At 58.6% G+C, this 19,029-nt stretch overlaps 1 protein-coding gene across 1 annotated transcript in view; it reads right to left on the reverse strand.

Annotated features, from left to right (window-relative positions):
* Window positions 1-17,404, reverse strand: part of SEMA7A (semaphorin 7A (John Milton Hagen blood group)) — a 32,862-nt gene extending 15,458 nt beyond the window's left edge. The window contains exon 1 of the mRNA XM_058033064.1: window positions 17,013-17,404. Within this exon, the coding sequence (XP_057889047.1) occupies window positions 17,013-17,127 (115 nt within the window). The 5' untranslated portion in view covers window positions 17,128-17,404. The remainder of the gene's footprint in view (window positions 1-17,012) is intronic.
* Between the last annotated feature and the right edge of the window lie 1,625 nt (window positions 17,405-19,029).

Below are 19,029 nucleotides of genomic sequence, written 5' to 3' on the forward strand. Positions count from 1 at the left end.
ACAATGAGGGGACAGCTCCCTGTGCCCTGCCCACCCTCCCTTGTGCCCTGCTCAGCCTTCCCTGTGCCCAAAGGCTCTGAGAAACCCTTGAGCCCGAGCTGGAGAAGCTGGCACAGAACCTTCCAGGCTGATTCTGCAGCCAGGCTCAGTCCCAGCCTGCCCAGGAGAGACACAATCCCCTTCCCAAAAACCCCATTAAAGTGCCGTGAGCCCATCACCAACAAGCCTCGAGGTGGTCCCTCATCCCTTAAAACAAGCAGAGTTTTCCCAGCAAGGCTTGGGGAAGCTGCCAGAACCATTCAGGTCCGGGCTGGGGTCACAATGAAGGGACAGATCCCTGTGCTCTTCCCCTGGGACCCTCCCTTCCTGCCCCTGTGTCCTGCCCAGCCTTCCCTGTGCCCAAAGGTTCTGAGAAACCCCTGACGCCGAGCTGGAGAAGCTGGCACAGAACCTTCCAGGCTGATTCTGCAGCCAGGCTCAGTCCCAGCCTGCCCGGGACAGGCACAATCCCCTTCACACCATGTCCATTCCCAAAAACCCCATTAAAGTGCCGTGGCCCCATCACCAACACACCTCGAGGGGATCCGCCCAGATCTCACCAAACTTTGAAACACTAGCCCCTAAATCTCTGCAAACCCAGGCAAATCTCCAAGTTTTGAGTTGCAGCTCCAAACTCAGCTCCTCCTCCTCCTCTCCCACACTTCTCTCCCGCTGCCCTGAGGCTCCTTTGGGGGGGCTCTTCCTGAGTTCCCCGAGCCCCGCCGAGCTGTGAGCCACAAACAAAGCAGCCCTAAACAATCATTTGGCCGGCGCCGAGGTTGTTGTTTATCCTGCAGCTCCCCGGGGACTGAATCAGAGCCGAGAGTGGAAACAGCTCTGCCAGCCTCCAGCGAGCCTGGGCTGGGCTCGGAGCTGGCAACGGAGCCTCCGAGCGCTTCCAGGAGCGTCTGCTGCGGTCCCTGTAGGGCTGGGGTCCCTGCAGAGCTGGTCCTAAACCCTGCAGAGCTGGTCCTAAACCCTGCAGAGCTGGTCCTACCTGAACCCTGCAGAGCTGGTCCTACCTAAACCCTGCAGAGCTGGTCCTAAACCCTGCAGAGCTGGTCCTACCTAAGCCCTGCAAAGCTGGTCCTACCTAAGCCCTGCAGAGCTGGTCCTACCTGAACCCTGCAGAGCTGGTCCTACCTAAGCCCTGCAGAGCTGGTCCTACCTGAACCCTGCAGAGCTGGTCCTACCTGAACCCTGCAGAGCTGGTCCTACCTAAACCCTGCAGAGCTGGTCCTAAGCCCTGCAGAGCTGGTCCTACCTAAGCCCTGCAAAGCTGGTCCTAAACCCTGCAGAGCTGGTCCTACCTAAGCCCTGCAGAGCTGATCCTAAACCCTGCAGAGCTGGTCCTACCTAAGCCCTGCAGAGCTGGTCCTACCCAAACCCTGCAGAGCTGGTCCTACCTAAGCCCTGCAGAGCTGGTCCTACCTGAACCCTGCAGAGCTGGTCCTACCTGAACCCTGCAGAGCTGGTCCTACCTAAGCCCTGCAGAGCTGGTCCTACCTAAACCCTGCAGAGCTGGTCCTACCTAAGCCCTGCAGAGCTGGTTCTACCTAAACCCTGCAGAGCTGGTCCTAAACCCTGCAGAGCTGTTCCTAAACCCTGCAGAGCTGGTCCTACCTAAGCCCTGCAGAGCTGATCCTACCTAAGCCCTGCAGAGCTGGTCCTAAACCCTGCAGAGCTGGTCCTACCTAAGCCCTGCAGAGCTGGTCCTACCTAAACCCTGCAGAGCTGGTCCTAAGTCCTGCAGAGCTGGTCCTAAACCCTGCAGAGCTGGTCCTACCTAAGCCCTGCAAAGCTGGTCCTAAACCCTGCAGAGCTGGTCCTACCTAAACCCTGCTGGTCCTAAACCCTGCAGAGCTGGTCCTACCTAAACCCTGCTGGTCCTAAACCCTGCAGAGCTGGTCCTACCTAAACCCTGCAGAGCTGGTCCTAAACCCTGCAGAGCTGGTCCTACCTAAGCCCTGCAGAGCTGGTCCTACCTAAACCCTGCAGAGCTGGTCCTAAACCCTGCAGAGCTGGTCCTACCTAAGCCCTGCAAAGCTGGTCCTAAACCCTGCAGAGCTGGTCCTACCTAAGCCCTGCAGAGCTGGTCCTACCTAAACCCTGCAGAGCTGGTCCTACCCAAACCCTGCAGAGCTGGTCCTAAACCCTGCAGAGCTGGTCCTACCTAAACCCTGCTGGTCCTAAACCCTGCAGAGCTGGTCCTACCTAAACCCTGCAGAGCTGGTCCTACCCAAACCCTGCAGAGCTGGTCCTAAACCCTGCAGAGCTGGTCCTATCTAAGCCCTGCAAAGCTGGTCCTAAACCCTGCAGAGCTGGTCCTACCTAAGCCCTGCAGAGCTGGTCCTACCTAAGCCCTGCAGAGCTGGTCCTACCTAAACCCTGCAGAGCTGGTCCTAAACCCTGCAGAGCTGGTCCTACCTAAGCCCTGCAAAGCTGGTTCCAAGTCTTGCAGAGCTGGTTCCAAGTCCTGCTCTGCCTGCAGCAGCTTGGGTTCGGGAAGGGGTTTGGATCCTGGTGGGATGGGGGAACATCCCTGCACCCCAAGCTATGAGTGTGGGGTTTGAACAGCATCAGGAGATGAGGTTGAGGCGGCAGAGGGCACCATCTCAGTGCCAGAAAAGCGTGGAATTGTTGGCAATGGAAGAGACCCTAAAGTTCATCTCATCCCACTCTGTGCCAAGGGCAGGGACAACTTCTGCTGTGCCAGCATGCCCCAAGCCCAGTCCAGCCTGGCCTTGGACACTTCCAGGGACAGGGCTGTGTCCCATGGTGTCCCCAAATAATGGGACATCTCTCAAAAGCTGCTTTTGACACTGGACAGAAAGGCCCGTGCCCTTGGATGGCCCGGCCCTGCCATCACCCCCTAAATCCATCCCAGAGCTCCAGGGGACACAGGGCTCATTCCCAGAGCCTGGCTGACCCCTCCGAGCCCCCGTGCCCTGCGTTTGCCACCAGCCCCGCGGCTCGGGTGACAATCAATGGCACCACTGTCCCTGGAAATGTCCCCGCGGCGGGGCCTGAATGGGAGAAAGGGCGGCTTTGTGCTCGGCTGAGCTCCCGCCAGAGGGGAGGGAGCGGGGACATCAAATCGGGGACAGGGACATCAAATCAGGGACAGGGCCATCAAATCGGGGACAGGGACATCCTGGATGGTGCCTGGGGGGAGGGAGGGGAGCAGGGACATCAAAGCAGGGACAGGGACATCCTGTAGAGTGTCTGGGGGGAAGGAGGGGAGCAGGTATTGGAACTAGGAGATGCTCCAGATTCGATGGAGATCCTACAAATAGACATTGTAATATTGGTTTTTTTGCAAATATTAAAATGGATTTTAGATGTGTGGTGTTGAAGTAAGTTTTCTATAAAGATATGGATTTTATTCCTCTGGTTCATTAAGCCTGATATCAGTGTGCTGTGTCACAGTGCCTGCAGGGATGGGATAACACCCACTGAGCACAGGGTGAGCACACCTGGACACATCTGCCACACAGGGTGAGCACACCTGCACAGATGTGTCACACAGGGTGAGCACACCTGGACAGATGTGTCACACATGATGAGCACACCTGCACAGATGTGCCAGCCAGCAGCACTCACCCTCTGAAGGCAGAACTGGAGGGGATAAAAAGGAACTAAAACCACAATCCAGGAATCCACATGCTCTGAAAGAGCAGAGCCAAAGCAGAGATGTGCTAAACAATTCCTGGAACATGTAAACCAGTTTGGGGAAAAGTTTACTGAGCACAAGGGTCTGTGAATATGCAAAGGGCTGATGTAATTAAAGGTATTTCAGGGGTTAGGGTAAAATTTGCCCTAAACCAGGACATATCCCCAAAGATAACAGGGGGCTCTTGGCTGATGCCACAAAACCTTTGCTCTGTGCTCCTCGTCTCCTACTGTCCTTTATTAAACTTTCTGCATTTTCAGGAGAGTGAACGTGTTTCTCACAGAGAGAGGGGAGCCTTTGGTGACAGAGCAAGCGGCTCCCTGTGGGACCAAGAGCCCCTTGAGAAGCACCAGGGCATCCCAGAGCATCCCAAAGCATCCCAGAACATCCCAGAACATCCAAAACACCCCAAAGCGTTTGGGAGCATCCTGGAGCATCCCAGAACATCTACAAGTATCCCAGAGCATCCTGGAGCATCCCAAAGCACGCCAGAACATCCCAGAGCATGCCAGAACATCCCAAAGCATCCAGAAGCATCCCGGACCATCCCAGAGCATCCCAAAGCATCTGAGAGTGTCCTAGAGCATTCTGGAGCATCCCAGAACATCCCAAAATATCCCAAAGCATCTGGGAGCATGCTGGAACATCCTGGAGCACCCCAGAGCATCCTGGAGCATTCTGGAGCATCCCAAAGCATCCCAGAGCATCCTGGAGCATCCCAAAACACCCCAGAGCATCCCAGAGCATTCTGGAGCATCTCAGAGCATCCAGGAGCACCCCAAAGCATGCCAGAATATCCCAGAACATCCCCAAGCATCCCAGAGCATCCCAGAGCATCGTAGAGCATTCTGGAGCATCCCAGAGCATCCTGGAGCATCCCGGAGCATCCTGAAGCATTCTGGAGCACCCCAGAGCATTCTGGAGCATCTCAGAGCACTCCAAAGCATCCTGGAGCATCCCAAAGCATCTTAGAGCATCCTGGAGCATCACAAAGCACCCGGGAGCATCCCGGAGCATCCCGGAGCCGGCTGTCCCCACCCCCGGAGCAGAGGGGCAGCGTGGGCTGCAGCCTCTCCCGGCAAACCCCATCTCCCGGCCCGCCTGGGGCTGAGTCAGCGCTGCCTCTCCCTCTCCTCTCTCCTCTCTCCAACATTCCCGGCTGGCAGCGCCTCCCGCAGCCCAGACGCTCCTGAGTCACCGGCTCGCACCGCTCCCGGCTCCGGAAAAAAAAAAAATAATTTCTGGGATTAAGCCCTTTTCTGACTTCTTCTGATTGCTACGGCGTGATTTATAAATCTGTGCTGCCTCACCCTTCACACGAGACTGAAAATGGAATAAAAGGTTTTAAAACTCCTCTCAGTTGTCCCATGGCTGGGTCAGGAAAGGGTTAAATCCGACAGGAATTCTGTGGGGATGCGGAGCTGGGTGGAGGGGATGGTACTGATGGATAAAATCAGGATCTGAAGTAAAGCATTTATCTGAAATATTTATCTGAAATAAATGGAAGTGGAAGTGGGATGGGAGCAGAACCTGCTGGGTTCTGGGAACTGGGACGGGCATGAGGCACTTCCTTCATTTCCTGCCCTTAAATCCCTTCAAAGTGGGAAAAACCTTGGATTGTGACGTGGGAGAGCAGGGAAGGGAGTCTGTCTGGCCCTGGAATTGTCCATTCCTGGAATTGTGTTCTCCTGGAATTGCCCCCTTCTGGAATTGTCCATTCCTGGTACTGCCCTTTCCCTGGAATTGCCCTTTTCCTGGAATTGTGTTCTCCTGGAATTTGCCCTCTCCTGGAATTGCCCTTTCCCAGGAATTGCCACTCCTGGAATTTCCCTCCCCTGGAATTGCCCCCTCCTGGAATTCCCTCTCCCTGGAATTGTCCCCTCCTGGAATTCCCTCTCCCTGGAATTGTCCACTCCTGGAATTGCCCTTTCCCTGAATTTCCCTCTCCCTGGAATTGCCCTTTCCCTGGAATTGTCCTTCTCTCTGTAATTCCCCCTCCTGGTATTCCCTGCCCCTGGAATTGCCCTCCCCTGGCACTGCCCGTTCCCACCCAGCCCCTCGGCTGAGCTGTGCCACCCCGAGCTCTCCGGTCGCTGTCACCGGCCGGGGACACGGGGCCGAGCCGCCAGCACGCGGCAAACCGGGACTGGCACAGGGCAAACCAGGATTGGCACGGGGAGCCGGGATTGGCACGGGGCAAACCAGGATTGGCACGGGGCAAGCCGGGATTGGCACGGGGAGCCGGGATTGGCACGGGGAGCCGGGATTGGCACGGGCGCGGTGCCGAGCGCTGGCAGCCGAGCCCCGCCGCCCAGGCGGCCCCGGGAAGTGTCGCCGTGACGGGTGGCAGCGCTGTCACTCGCGGTGGCCCCGATGGCACTGCCACCTGCTCCGCTGCCCGCGCAGCCGCCGCGCATTCCCCGGCTCGGATTCCTCTCCCCAGTGCCGTGACACGTTCCCACCTCGGTGACAGCGCGTCCGGCTGGGATCGGCGCGGGAGGCAGCAGGAAACGCTGACTGGAGGGCTGGGAATGTGGGAGTGTCCCTGGATGTCACCTGGGACGCTCTCATCCCGGCTCTGAGTCAAGGGCGAGCAATCCCGGAGCTCCACATGGATCCCGCTGCCGGGATAGCACCGGGAGCTGCCTGGATGCGGTGACAGCGATCCCTGTCCCAGTGCCAGCCTTGGATGCAGTCACACCGGTGCCAGTCTGGATACAGTGATACCAAGATCCCTGTCCCACTCCTGATGTGGTGACACCACTTCCTGTCCCATTGCCAGTCGGGATGTGGTGACACCTGTCCGTGTCCCACTCCCTCTTCCCGCAGGATGTGTGACAGCAGCCCAGGTCCCCTTTTCCCAGGACTGTGATTCAGGGCCTCTCCCTGAGTCACTCAGGACTCCATCCCAGCTCCCAAACTCCGCACTGCGGCTGGAGTTTCATCATTCCCTCAGGCCAGGAGCACAATCCCTGCATTTCCCACCTTCCCAGGGGGACAGGGACACCCCAGGGTCCCCTCTGTCCCCAGAGCAGGGCTGGATTCGCCACACTGCCGCCTCCCTCCTCCCCGAGCTCCAGCAAGAAGCCAAGCTGCATTTTCTCTCTCTTTTCTTTTTTTTTTTTTTTTTTTAGACATTCTATAAATTCCCAAATTGAGGCATTTCAGGAAGAGGAAATATGTCTCCAAGGAGCTGCTGTGCTAAGTTCTCCTTCCAGCGTGACTTTGCTCAAAGGGAACAGAGGGACACGAGGGAACAGTGTGACACTGAGAGGGGGGGCACAGCGGGGACAGGAGAGTCCTGTTCCCATGAGATGGACGCCTCAGGCAGCCTGGTGGGACAGGAAGGTCCCATTCCCATGGGATGGAGCCTCAGACAGCCTTGGCAGGCACTTGGGACAGAGCCTGCAGCAATGGGGTTTTTTATAGGAACAGCCTGACTGTAAATGAGGCATTTCAGGAGTTTTGGGCAGGTTTGCTCTGACCTGCTACAGAAAATTTGAACAGTTGTGACTGTGAGGTCCCAGCACCATCCCACACCTCATGTGAAGTGACACATTTCTCATTCTCTGGATGGGTTTACGAGAAGGAGGCGAAAGGAGAAACGTAAGTGGCAAGAAATGTGTGGAGGCCACTTCCTCTGCTGTGGCCTCCTGTCCCCAGCCTCTGTCAGGGCTGCACCCAGGAGCAGGGTCCTGTATCCCCAGAGTGCCCAGGGACACCCCTCTGGAGAAGGGGAGGCTGGAAGGAAAGGTGAGCGATCACCCCAGGCTGAGGGATCACCCCAGGGCAGCCCTGCCGTGTTTCGGGTTGTCCCATGCCCCAACCTGAGTCATTTCTCAAGGGAAGCAGAAGCAGCAGAGCAGAAGTGACCGTGACACCTCCAGGTTTCTGTCCCATCCCCCAGGAGCCCCCTCTGGGTCCAAATCCAATCCTGGCCCCACTTTTGTTCCCTCCATGTTCCTATCCCAATCCCCAGGAGCTCTCTTGGGGTCCAAATCCCACCCTGGCCCCATTTTTTCTCCCTCCACATTCCTGTCCCAATCCCCAGGAGCTCTCTTGGGGTCCAAACCCCACTCTGGCCCCACTCTCACTCCCTCCACGTTCCTGTCCTTCTCTCTGGGGGCTCCCTCAGGGTCCAAATCTCAACCTGATCCCACTTTTACTCCCTCCACGTTCCTGTGCCAAACCCCAGGAGTTCCCTCTGGGTCCAAACCCCACCCTGGCCAGGCTCTCGCTCCTTCCACATTCCTGTCCCAATCCCCAGGAGCTCCCTTGGGGTCCAAATCCCACCCTGGCCCCACTTTTGCTCCTTCCACATTCCTGTCCCAACTCCCAGGAGCTCCCTTGGGGTCCAAACCTCAATCTGGCCCCGCTCTCACTCCCTCCACGTTCCTGTCCCTCCCTCTGGGGGCTCCCTCAGGGTCCAAATCCCACTCTGGCCCCACTTTTGCTCCTTCCACGTTCCTGTCCCAACCCCAGGAGCTCTCTTGGTGTCCAAATCCCACTCTGGCCCCACTTTTGCTCCTTCCACGTTCCTGTCCCATCCCCCAGGAGTTCCCTCAGGGTCCAAACCCCACCCTGGCCCCACTCTCACTCCCTCCACGTTCCCCTCTGCTGCCCAGCTCAGAGCTGACAGCATCGAGTCCACCTGTCCCTGCTTTCCTGCTCTCCCCTGGCCCTGAAAGGAGCAGGGACCCCCCAAAACTCCTGGAGAAAGCAGACAGCGTCTGGCTGAAGTGAGCCATTCCCTGCCAGGGCTGTGTGTCCATCCCACCCCGAGGCTGGAACGTGGAGCAGCGAGTCCTGGTGGAATTCCCGGTGTTCCAAAGGCAGCCCGGCCTCTCTCGTGCCCCTGGGGCAGGGAAGGGCAGGGCCCAGGCTCACAGCGATGCCTGGGCTGGGCCTTCCCGCAGCAGCATCCCAGGAAGGAGCTTTAAAAGCTTTTCCAAAGTGCTTTCCCATCAGCCCGGGCTGGGTAAAAGCCCTGACGGGAATTTTGCCGTTCCCTCCATCCTGCAGGAAAGGCTGCGTTTCCCGAAAGCAGGGACTGGGGCTGAGGGCTGATTTCCTTCCCATTCTCCAGCTGGGGGAAGAAGCTCCAGCTGCTCACTCAGGCAGGAGAGAGGGACAAGGGGGAACACACAGCCCTGAAACCCACTGAGGGGCCTAGGAGCTGGCAGGAAACCCCAAAAAAGAGGTGTGAAAGCAGCCTGAGCCTTCTCACACTTCTATCTCACCCCAAGATCCCGCAAGGCACGGCCACGGGACTCAAACACGGAGTTTCTCATCCCCCCTGAGACGCTTTGGAGATGAGAGATGAGCCGCGATTCATCACCAAGTTCTCTCGTTCTTATCTCATCTCACCTTATCTCTGCCTCCCCAGCCCTTCCGAGCTCCTCTCGGTGCGAAGGGCACGGCCTTGCGGGATCACCAACATCCTCACCCAGCAGTTTTTCCCACCCCAGCTGGGAATTCCTCTATCCCACTTTTCCCTGGCTCCTTTCCCCCCTGTCCCTGCATTCCTGGGGTGCCCTGGAGAGCTCCCTGCCCTGCCCAACTTTTCCCTGGCCCCTCTCCCCCTCTATCCCTGCACTCTGAGGTGCCCTGGAGAGCTCCCTGCCCTGCCCAGCTTTTCCCTGGTTCCTTTCCCCATCCCGTCCCTGTGCTCCCGGGGTGCTCACTGTGCCCTGGGGACCTCCCTGCCCTGCCCAGCTTTTCCCTTTCCCTTTCCCCCCTCTATCCCCGCGCTCTCGGGGTGCTCATTGTGCCTCGGGCAGCTCGCTGCCCTTCCCAGCTTTTCCCGAGCCGGGCAGACAATGGAGCCCGCATTAGCAGGGATAATCCATCCCACAAAAGCCGGCGATCCCGATGCCCGGCAGGGCCACGCTGCAGAGCACTCTCGGAGCACACAAATGCGCTTTTTCAGAGGCACTCTCCGAAAGGAAATATCCTGGCACGTTGAGCGTTTCCCAGCTATTTCTGGGAGCGCCTTAGGGGGAAAAAAAAATCCCTTTTGGTTTGGGAACTGAGCTGCCGGGTTTGGGATTGGGATTTGGGATCCCAAAAGCTCTTCTAGGAGCCCTGCTGCCCATATCCCTGCTCCAAGCTGGAGCTGGAATTGATCCCAAACACCCACTCAGCCAGCAACAAAAGAGACCCCCTAACCTGCATCCTGCGGGGAACAAGCCCTGGATTCAAAGCCGGGGCTCTGCTCGCCCCACGCTCCCAGGGAACGCTGGAATTCTCCTTATTAAACATCAAACCCCTGGCTGGCGGGCTCGGCAGCAATTCCATGAATACTAACACAGCCCCACTCTCGCTCCCCCCATAATTATGCAGCACTGGAGCTGCAAGGCGAGGCCGGAGCCTTTGATTCCGTGGATTTGTGCCATCCGCCAGGTCCGGCCTTCCCCGCTGCTCCCCACGGCTGCAGGGGCTAAATTTAGAGCCAGGTTTTGCCACTTCCCAAAAGCTGCGCTCTGCAGCGCTGGTCCCAGGCTGTGATGATGGAATTTTATCCAACAATGGCACAAGCACTGCTGGATGTTGTGTCAGTGCAACAAAGGATGGATTCGGCGGATCCGGGGAGCCCCTCCCAGCCCAGGAAAGTCAAACATTGATTTCCCAGGAAAGGCCTTCCAGGGGGAAGAGCTGCCCCGAGCAGCTCCAGCAGCAGAACAACCCTGCTCCATCCACTGCCCTATCCCAGCTCCCCACAGCTGGAAAACCCTTCCAGGGCAAGGGTGGGCACAGGGCACGGCCACCTTGGTGTCCCTAGGGAGGTTCTGAGTGGGAAGATGCAGAGGTTTTATCCCTGTGGAATGCAGGTGGGGCTCTACCCAGTGGGATCAGGGATGGCCCTGCTGTGCCCTTCCCAGTGGGGTTGGGAAGGGTCCCACTGTATTCTTCCCAGTGGGATCAGGAAGAATCCCAGTGGGATTTTGAAGGACCCTGCCATGCCCTTCCCATAAGTACTGGGAAGGATCCCAATGGGATTGGGAATGATCCTGCCATACCTTTCCCAGTGGGATTGGGAATGACCTCACCATGCCCTTCCCAGTGGGATCAGGAAGGATCCCAATGGGATTGGGAATGGCCTTGCCATGCCCTTCCCAGTGGAATTGGGAAGGATCCCAATGGGATCAGGAATGACTCTGCCTTGCCCTTCCCAGTGGGATCAAGAAGGATCCCAATGGGCTTGGGAGTGGCCCCACTGTGCCCTTCCCATTGGGATTGGGAAGGACTCCAACAGAATTGGGAATGCCCCTGCCATGCCATTGCCAGTGGGGCTGGGAAAGATGCCAGTGGGGTCAGGAATGGTCCTGCTGTGCCCTTCCCAGTGGGATTGGAAAGGATCACAGTGGGGTTGGGAATGGCCCCATTGTGCCCTTCCCATTGGGATCAGGAATGGCCCCACTGAGCCTTGCACAGAGGGATTGGGAAGGACCCCAAAGAGATCAGGAATGGCCCTGCTGTGTCCTTCCCATTGGGGTCAGGAAGGATCCCAGTGGGGTCAGGAATGGCCCTGCTGTGCCCTTCACAGAGGGATTGAGAAGGATCCCAGTGGGGTCAGGAATGGCCCTGCTGTGCCCTTCACAGAGGGATTGAGAAGGATCCCAGTGGGATCAGGAATGGTCCCACCATGCCCTTCCAGCCCCCTCCTGCTGCTGGACACTTCCCACACCTGCCCTATGCTCCAGGTGGGTGCCAGCCCCGGGCCATTCCGGGTTTGTGCCCTCCCAGCACCCTCTGTGCGCCCGCTGAGCCGGCACATGGATTTCCCATTCCCCTCACGTCCAGCCCCGGCTGCAGCTCCGCATTCCCCAGACCCGGAAAGCCCCGGGGACAGGAATGTGAAACCAGACTTGCCAAAGCTCTGAGATCCCAGCACAGCCCGGCCGGGGCAGTGTGAGGGCAGATCTCTGGCTGGGACTGGCCGCGAATTCCTCAAGGCAACTCCCGAAACTCGCCGTGCCCGTCCCTCCCACCTGCCCGACGGGAATGTTTGCTCCCAGTGCATAACGAGACGGGGAATCATCGCAATCATCGCTGCCTGACCCAGGGACCCAAGGCGGGGAGGGGACAGGTGACAGAGGCAGAGCTGTCATTAAGGGCTCTGTCACCCAAACCTCACACCTCAATCACACCTCCACATCCTGCTCCCCTGGCACTGCCACACACAGGGTGGGGCTGGCAGCAAAAGGGTGCCCAGCAGGAGGAACCAGGCCTATTTCTGGAGCAGCCTGGAATAGCCACGGAGCTGGCTGGAACCCATTTCCCCTCCTCGCTCACCTCCCAGCCCTTTTTAGGATGCGAGATTTTCCCGAAAAAGCACCTTGGACTTAGATTTATTCCGTGCTCAAGCTTAGATTTAGTTTGCACTCAAGCACTCGGGTCTAAATTTAGTCTGTCCCATTTAAGGCACCGACTGCATCACCCACAGAACACCTTCCCAGGCCGCTTTTCAGCAGTTCCGTCCCCAAATTGGCTGGTGCAGAGCTGGGAGCTTGGTCAGGAATTGGCATCTGGCTCCCTTTTCCAGCCACAACTTCCATCAGTTGTGCCCTGCCTGTTGTTTTTGTGTCGTGCTCTTGCAACAGGAGGTGCCTGTGATTCACTCCATTTGTTTGGTTTGCTTTTCTTCTTTTCCAATCTGCGCACAGCAAAACATATTTCTTTTTTCTTTTCCTTTTTTTTTTTTTTTTTTTTCCTTCCCCAACCAACATTTTCAGTTCCCAGCATCCCCCAACCCTGTGAAAAAGGAGAAAATAGCACTGCTGGGAAAGCGAGCAGCTTTCTCCTGGAAATGGTGATGCTCTGAGAGCTTGGTGGGAAAGTGTCCTACAAAGATGTTTCACACCATGGGACCACAAAAAAAACCCCAGAGTTGCTGTCACCGAGGAGAAAAGCTGCTGCTGGCACCAGAAATCCCTCGTTCGCCGCAACAGGAGGAGATGAGGACCTCAAGGATCATCTCATCCCATGCCCTGCTATGGCCAGGAGCATACAGGGTGCTCCAAGCCTGGCTTTGGGCACTGCCAGGGATGCAGGGGCAGCCACAGCTTCTCTGGGAAGGAATTCCTGGCTGGAATAGAATTCCCAAAATGCCATCCAGCCCTGCCCTCTGGCAGTGGGAGCATTCCCTGCATCCTGCCCCTCCATCCGTGATCCCAAGCCCCTGTGCAGCTCTTTCCAGAAGGTTCTGGGGGGCCCCAGCCGTGCCGTGCCAGGGCACGGAGCGCTCCCCGCCGGCCCTGCTGACACAGCTCTCGCAGCCAGGGAGGCAGCCAAGCCTAGCAAAGCCCAGGAGCTGTTCCAGGCAGGCAGATTCCCAGAAATGCCAATCCAAGAGCCCGCTGCAGCCCGGGGCGGGCTGGAGCCAGCTCACCCCGCCGAGGGTCAAGTGTATAATCCTGCCTTTCCCTCGGGGACCTGCTTATCTCTGCTGCCTGCGGCTGGCAGCTCACCTGTTAATGAGCCGGGAATAATTAAACAGCCGGAGCCCAGCCCACCCCGCGGTGGGAAGAGCTTTCCTCGGCGCTCTCTCTGCACGTGTGGCTGAGCAGGGACGAATTGCTGAGCGTGGCAGCAGCTCCGGCCCAGCCTGGCTGCAAAGGCCGCGGGCTGCAGCAGCCCGAGCCCGCCCCAGGCTCCGTGCCACGCTCAGCGTTTTGCGATGCTCGGTGACTTTCCGGTCAGGAGACAGCCGGGCTGGGCTGGGCTGGGCTGTCACCCTCCCTCGGTCCTGGGACACGCCGAGCAGCGAAAGCTCCGTGTGGGATGCGGCTGCACCTTTGGCAAAGGGCAGAGGAAAATCCAGGGAGGCAGGGGAGGATGAGGAGGGAAGAGATGATGGGAACATTCTGTGAGCTCTTTGCAGGACACTCCCGGGCCAGCCTCCAAAGGGAACAAGGCAAAGACCCTGCCAGCAGAACCGACTCGAGCAGTGACATGGAGCTGAACTTTGCTCTGTGACAGGAGGGAACCCTGCAGAGCCAGCAGTGCCCGGCAGGGACCACTTGCCCATGGCCACCTGTGCGGGCTGCAGGGGCCACGGAGCTGCAGAACACCGAGCTCCAAAGTGCTGGGAATTGTCAATGCAGGAGCCCCGAGCAGCAGGACAGGCCCGTGGTGCTCCTTTGCCTGCAGGGGTGAGCCCAGGGTTGTGCCAGCTCAGCCTGGGGACGTTTTGTCCCACATCCCCTCAGATATTTCTCACTGGGAACTGCTTTGGCAGTTCCAAAGCCGCAGGAGCTGCAGGGAGGGCAGGGTTTGGTGGATCCTGGGAAGCTCCAAATGTCCAAAGTGCTGGGAATTGTCAATGCAGGAGCCCCGAGCAGCAGGACAGGCCCATGGTGCTCCTTTGTCTGCAGGGGTGAGCCCAGGGTTGTGCCAGTTCAGCCTGGGGATGTTTTGTCCCACAACCCCTCAGATATTTCTCACTGGGAACTGCTTTGGCAGTTCCAAAGCCGCGGGAGCTGCAGGGAGGGCAGGGTTTGGTGGATCCTGGGAAGCTCCAAATGTTCAAAGTGCTGGGAATTGTCAATGCAGGAGCCCCGAGCAGCAGGACAGGCCCGCAGTGCTCCTTTGTCTGCAGGGGTGAGCCCAGGGTTGTGCCAGCTCAGCCTGGGGGTGTTTTGTCCCACGTCCCCTCAGATATTTCCTACTGGGAAATGAGGGCCAAAGCAGCGGGAGCTGCAGGGAGGGCAGGGTTTGGTGGATCCTGGGAAGCCCCAAATGTCCAAAGTGCTGGGAATTGTCAATGCAGGAGCCCTGAGCAGCAGGACAGGCTCATGGTGCTCCTTTGCCTGCAGGGGTGAGCCCAGGGTTGTGCCAGCTCAGCCTGGGGACGTTTTGTCCCACATCCCCTCAGATATTTCTCACTGGGAACTGCTTTGGCAGTTCCAAAGCCGCAGGAGCTGCAGGGAGGGCAGGGTTTGGTGGATCCTGGGAAGCTCCAAATGTCCAAAGTGCTGGGAATTGTCAATGCAGGAGCCCCGAGCAGCAGGACAGGCCCGCAGTGCTCCTTTGTCTGCAGGGGTGAGCCCAGGGTTGTGCCACCTCAGCCTGGGGACGTTTTGTCCCACATCCCCTCAGATATTTCTCATTGGTAACTGCTTTGGCAGTTCCAAAGCCGCGGTAGCTGCAGGGAGGGCAGGGTTTGGTGGATCCTGGGAAGCTCCAAATGTCCAAAGTGCTGGGAATTGTCAATGCAGGAGCCCCGAGCACCAGGACAGGCCCGTGGTGCTCCTTTGTCTGCAGGGGTGAGCCCAGGGTTGTGCCACCTCAGCCTGGGGGTGTTTTGTCCCACATCCCCTCAGATATTTCTCACTGGGAACTGCTTTGGGAGTTCCAAAGCAGCGGGAGCTGCAGGGAGGGCAGGGTTTGGTGGACCTTTGGAAGCTCCAGATGTCACCAAACCGGTGGAATTGAGCCTTCTGGTGTCACAGACTCACTGTGCATGGTGCTGGTGAGGGGAGCGAGGCCGAGGGATGGAGGAGCAGCTGCAGCTTTGCCCGATTTCCTGCGCTGCAGGCAGGGAGGGATCGCTCCTGCAGAGACCCCGGCTCTGCCCAGCCCCACAAATCCGCATCCTCGCCCTCCTCGGGGCTGGGACACGTGGAGGTGCCTTTGCTGGGCCGCATCACCTGCTGCCTGTGCGGGGCCGTGGCGTGGAACAAATTTAATTAGGGGAGAGCTGGCAGCTCCCGCAGAGCCCAGGGCCAGCCCTGCACCACTGCAAAGGCAGCAGCGGGCCCGGAACGCCGCTCCCCACCCCCAGGAACGGGGGGCCGAGCTGGAAATCAGCCCAGCGAGCTAAAAAGCAGCGCTGCGAGCTGAAAGTCAGCGCTGCGAGCTGGGAATCAGCCCTGCGGCTCCATCCCCCCCGCTCGGCTGGCGAGGGCCGGGCTCGGAGCGGGCTGCAGCTGCGGCAGCCACGTGCTGAGCCCGGAACGCCGAACATGCTGAGCTTTCAGTGCGCCCGGGCCACCGGGAAGTTCAGCCGGGGTTTGTGGTCACAGCAGCCCCCGGCCCATTTCCTCACCCTCCTCCTCCTCGCTCACCCACTGCCCTGCTTCGGGAGGGTAGAGGTGACACCAAGGAGATGCGAAATAGGACACGGCTCGCTCCTATCGCTCCCTGACTGCAGTCCCACTCTAGCCCGGGGCCCTCCTGAGTTCTCAGAAATAATTACAGGCACAGATAGGCACGGAAAGGAGAGCAGGTGAAACGTCCTGATTGGTTTCGGTGACAGGTGCTAGCAGCCTTCAGTGCCACCCAGACACGGGTGACAGCATTGTGCAGGGACACAGGTGGGGATCGGCCCTCCCTGTCCCTCGATGTCCAGCCACACCGCTGTAGGAACGGGGGGAATGTCCCCGCTCCCGTCCCCTTCACCCGCAGCCAGCGCCGGTGACGCCATAGCGGAGCAGCCTCCCCTGCCCTGCGCGCCGGTGCCGCTCCCCTTTGTGCGACAAGGTGACAGCAGAGGCCACCCCCGAGCCGCGCACACGGCCAGCACCCCCCTCCCCGCTCCGCCAGCCCGGGGAAGGGCACGCAAATGCCAGCGGAGGAGAACAGATGGCACGGAACGAAGCGGGGGAAATGGGCGTTCTCGGAAGTTGCCAGGGAATGGGGAGCAACAGAGGAGCCCTTGTGCTGCAGAGCCCGCCCGGCAAAGCCAACGGGGTCTTTGTTCCAGCCAGCCCGGAGGGGATTCATCCCAAAACTCGGGATGAAACCAGCGCCGACACAGCAGGCTCGGAGCCTTGAAAACATTTCTTTGTTCGGGTTCGCCCAGATCCGATCTGGTTACAAAGTCCTTACGTGCCGTTTGTAAATTTTTTCCCCTGAGAGCAGCGGTCCTCGGCAAATATTTACTCCCCAAACTCGTCTGCAGCGAGTAGGGCGAGTTCAAGCAGATAAATAAGTGCATTAGCTATGTAAATATATACTTCTGCTTTCTGGAGAGCTGCAAGTTAGGAAATGTGTCAGAGCTTTTTGACAGCCTTTAATATACCCAGCAGATAGGGGGGAAAAAGCGCTTTTCGACAGCCTTTAATATCCCCAGCTCACAGGAAAATGCTTTTAAAACATAAAACATAAAAAAGAAAGAACGGTCTAAAAACCCAATGAAAAGCCAACAGCCTCAGCCCACAGGCATCTAACGAGCGCCAAAAGCCTCCCCGAGGACACAAAAGAAATAGAAATAACCCGAGTGCTCAAAGGACGAGCCGCAGGTAGCAAGGAGCCGGCCGGGGAGCAGCCGCACGCCGAGGGCGCAGCCGGGACTCACCTTGGGGAGCCGCGATGATCCTGGGGTTCACCTTGGGGCGCCCCGCTGCCCACGCGCCCAGCTGGCAGAGCCACAGGGCCACCAGGAGGGCAACAGGCGACTTGCTGCTGCCCATTCCTAGTCCGGGAGCGAGCGGGGATCGGCAGCCGGGAGGGCTGACAGCTGCATCTCCCCGCGTACAAAAGGCTGCGAGGAGCAGGGCGCAGCCAATGGTGAGGCAAGGGCGGGCCTTGCGCAGGGAAGATGGAGTAACACCCTCAGCCGCTCGCTCAACGCACCTGAGCTCCGGCACAGCTTCCACGGGGGTGTTTGGGGTCTTTTTGGGGGGTTTTCATCCTTCTCCGCGGTGAGGGGAAGATGCGGGGGTCGGTGGCTTTGTGCCCCGCGGAAAAGTCGCAGCTGGGCCGGGGTTTGCCGAGAACTTCCCGCGGGGGCTGCGGAGGGAAAATCGAGGTTGGGACGAGTGAGAGGGGAACGGAAATAGGGCCGAGAATAGGGGCAGAGAGCGGGTGGTGTGACACGGGGGTGTACTCTGAGCCAGGTGCGGTGGCATGAGGGGCACAGCTGGATCCAGGAGGAGCGGGATGCAGCAGGGCCAGCACCAAAGGGCCACTCCTAGGGACACCCGAGTGTCACCGCGCTGTCACACCCCCCTCTCCCGAGCACATGTGGAGGGGAACGACATCCCCGAGTGGATGTCACCGGCAGGAAGGCGAGCCCTGCCCGAGCATCCCGAACCTTGGCGGCTCCCCCAAAGGACACCCCGCGGGTGGCACGGTCACCTTTTTGTCGCAAAGGTGCCCCCGGGGAGGCCCGGGAGCCTTTGTGGCTCTGGTTAATGAGAGGAGCGGGGCATTCCGAGCACGGAGAGCGAGCCGGGACGTGACCGGAATGGGAGAAGCCCACCGGGAAGGAGCCGCAGCTGCGCCCTTTAAAGCGGCGATTGAAGCTCGGCCCCGGCCCCGCTCCGCTCCTGGAGGGACGAGCAGGGCCAGGGCAAGGGGGGCACGCTGAAAGGAGCAAAAAATAAATTAATGAGCCGGCTAATGGTGGATTTGAAGGAGCCACAGGGATTTCCCGGCGATTCTTTGTGTGTGTGTGGGTTCACCTTTCTTTGGCCACGCAGCTGCCGGGGTAATTACAGGGGTAATTACAGGGAGAAGACACACACTCACTTCTGGCCGTGGTGATTTCCAGCCCTGAAGCGTTCTGAGCTCAGCCCTGGGGGCAGCTGCAGGTCCCTGTTTGCTCCCTGAGCTGCCAGACCCCGTTATCACTTGGTTTCCAGCAGGAAAAAAAGGAGTTTTCTTCCTGAAAAAGTAGTTTTCTTCCCCAAAAACACCCCCCGAAAAAGGTCTTCTTTGCCCAAAAAACACTAATGAAAAAGGAGGTTTTTCCCCAAAACCACTCCTGGAAAAGGAGTTTTCAGGACTCAAGCTCCCCCAGGATTTTAGGAGTGTTTGGGGCGGAAGGGACCTTGGTGCCCAACACCTCCCACGGCCCCAGGGTGCTGCTCCAAGCCCGTCCTGGAGCACTTCCAGCTGCTCCAGACAGCCTCAGAGGGAAGGGTGAGGGCAGCCAGGGGGGAGCCTGGCTCTCAGAACCATGAGATCATTGCCTGGGAAAGCCATTCCAGGAGATGGGCAGGATGTGGAGAGCACAGCCCCCAGGAAAACCCAACCCTGCAGAGCAGCACAGCTCCCCAGAGCCCCCATTTCCAGGCTGGCCCGGTGTGCAGGATGTGCTGGAATGAAAACCACCCTTCCCAAAGCAGGCAAGGAGCTCCCAGATTGAGTTTGGTAGCTCAAGAGCAGGCAGCATCAGATTCTAGGCAGCAGCTCAGCCCTTTCCTGCAGAAATTTCCATCTGCTCCACTCTGGGATCAGAACTTCCCCAGCACAACTCGTGAGCAGCTCTCTCCCAGATCATGCGCCTCGCTTCCAGCACGGATCAGGAGGCAGCCTCCCCCAGGAATCTTGTCAGAAGCACAGATTTTTTTTCCCCAAGAGGAACAGTT

Source organism: Melospiza georgiana, chromosome 13, assembly GCF_028018845.1.
Source record: "Melospiza georgiana isolate bMelGeo1 chromosome 13, bMelGeo1.pri, whole genome shotgun sequence".
In the NCBI taxonomy this organism is placed as follows: Eukaryota; Metazoa; Chordata; class Aves; order Passeriformes; family Passerellidae; genus Melospiza; species Melospiza georgiana.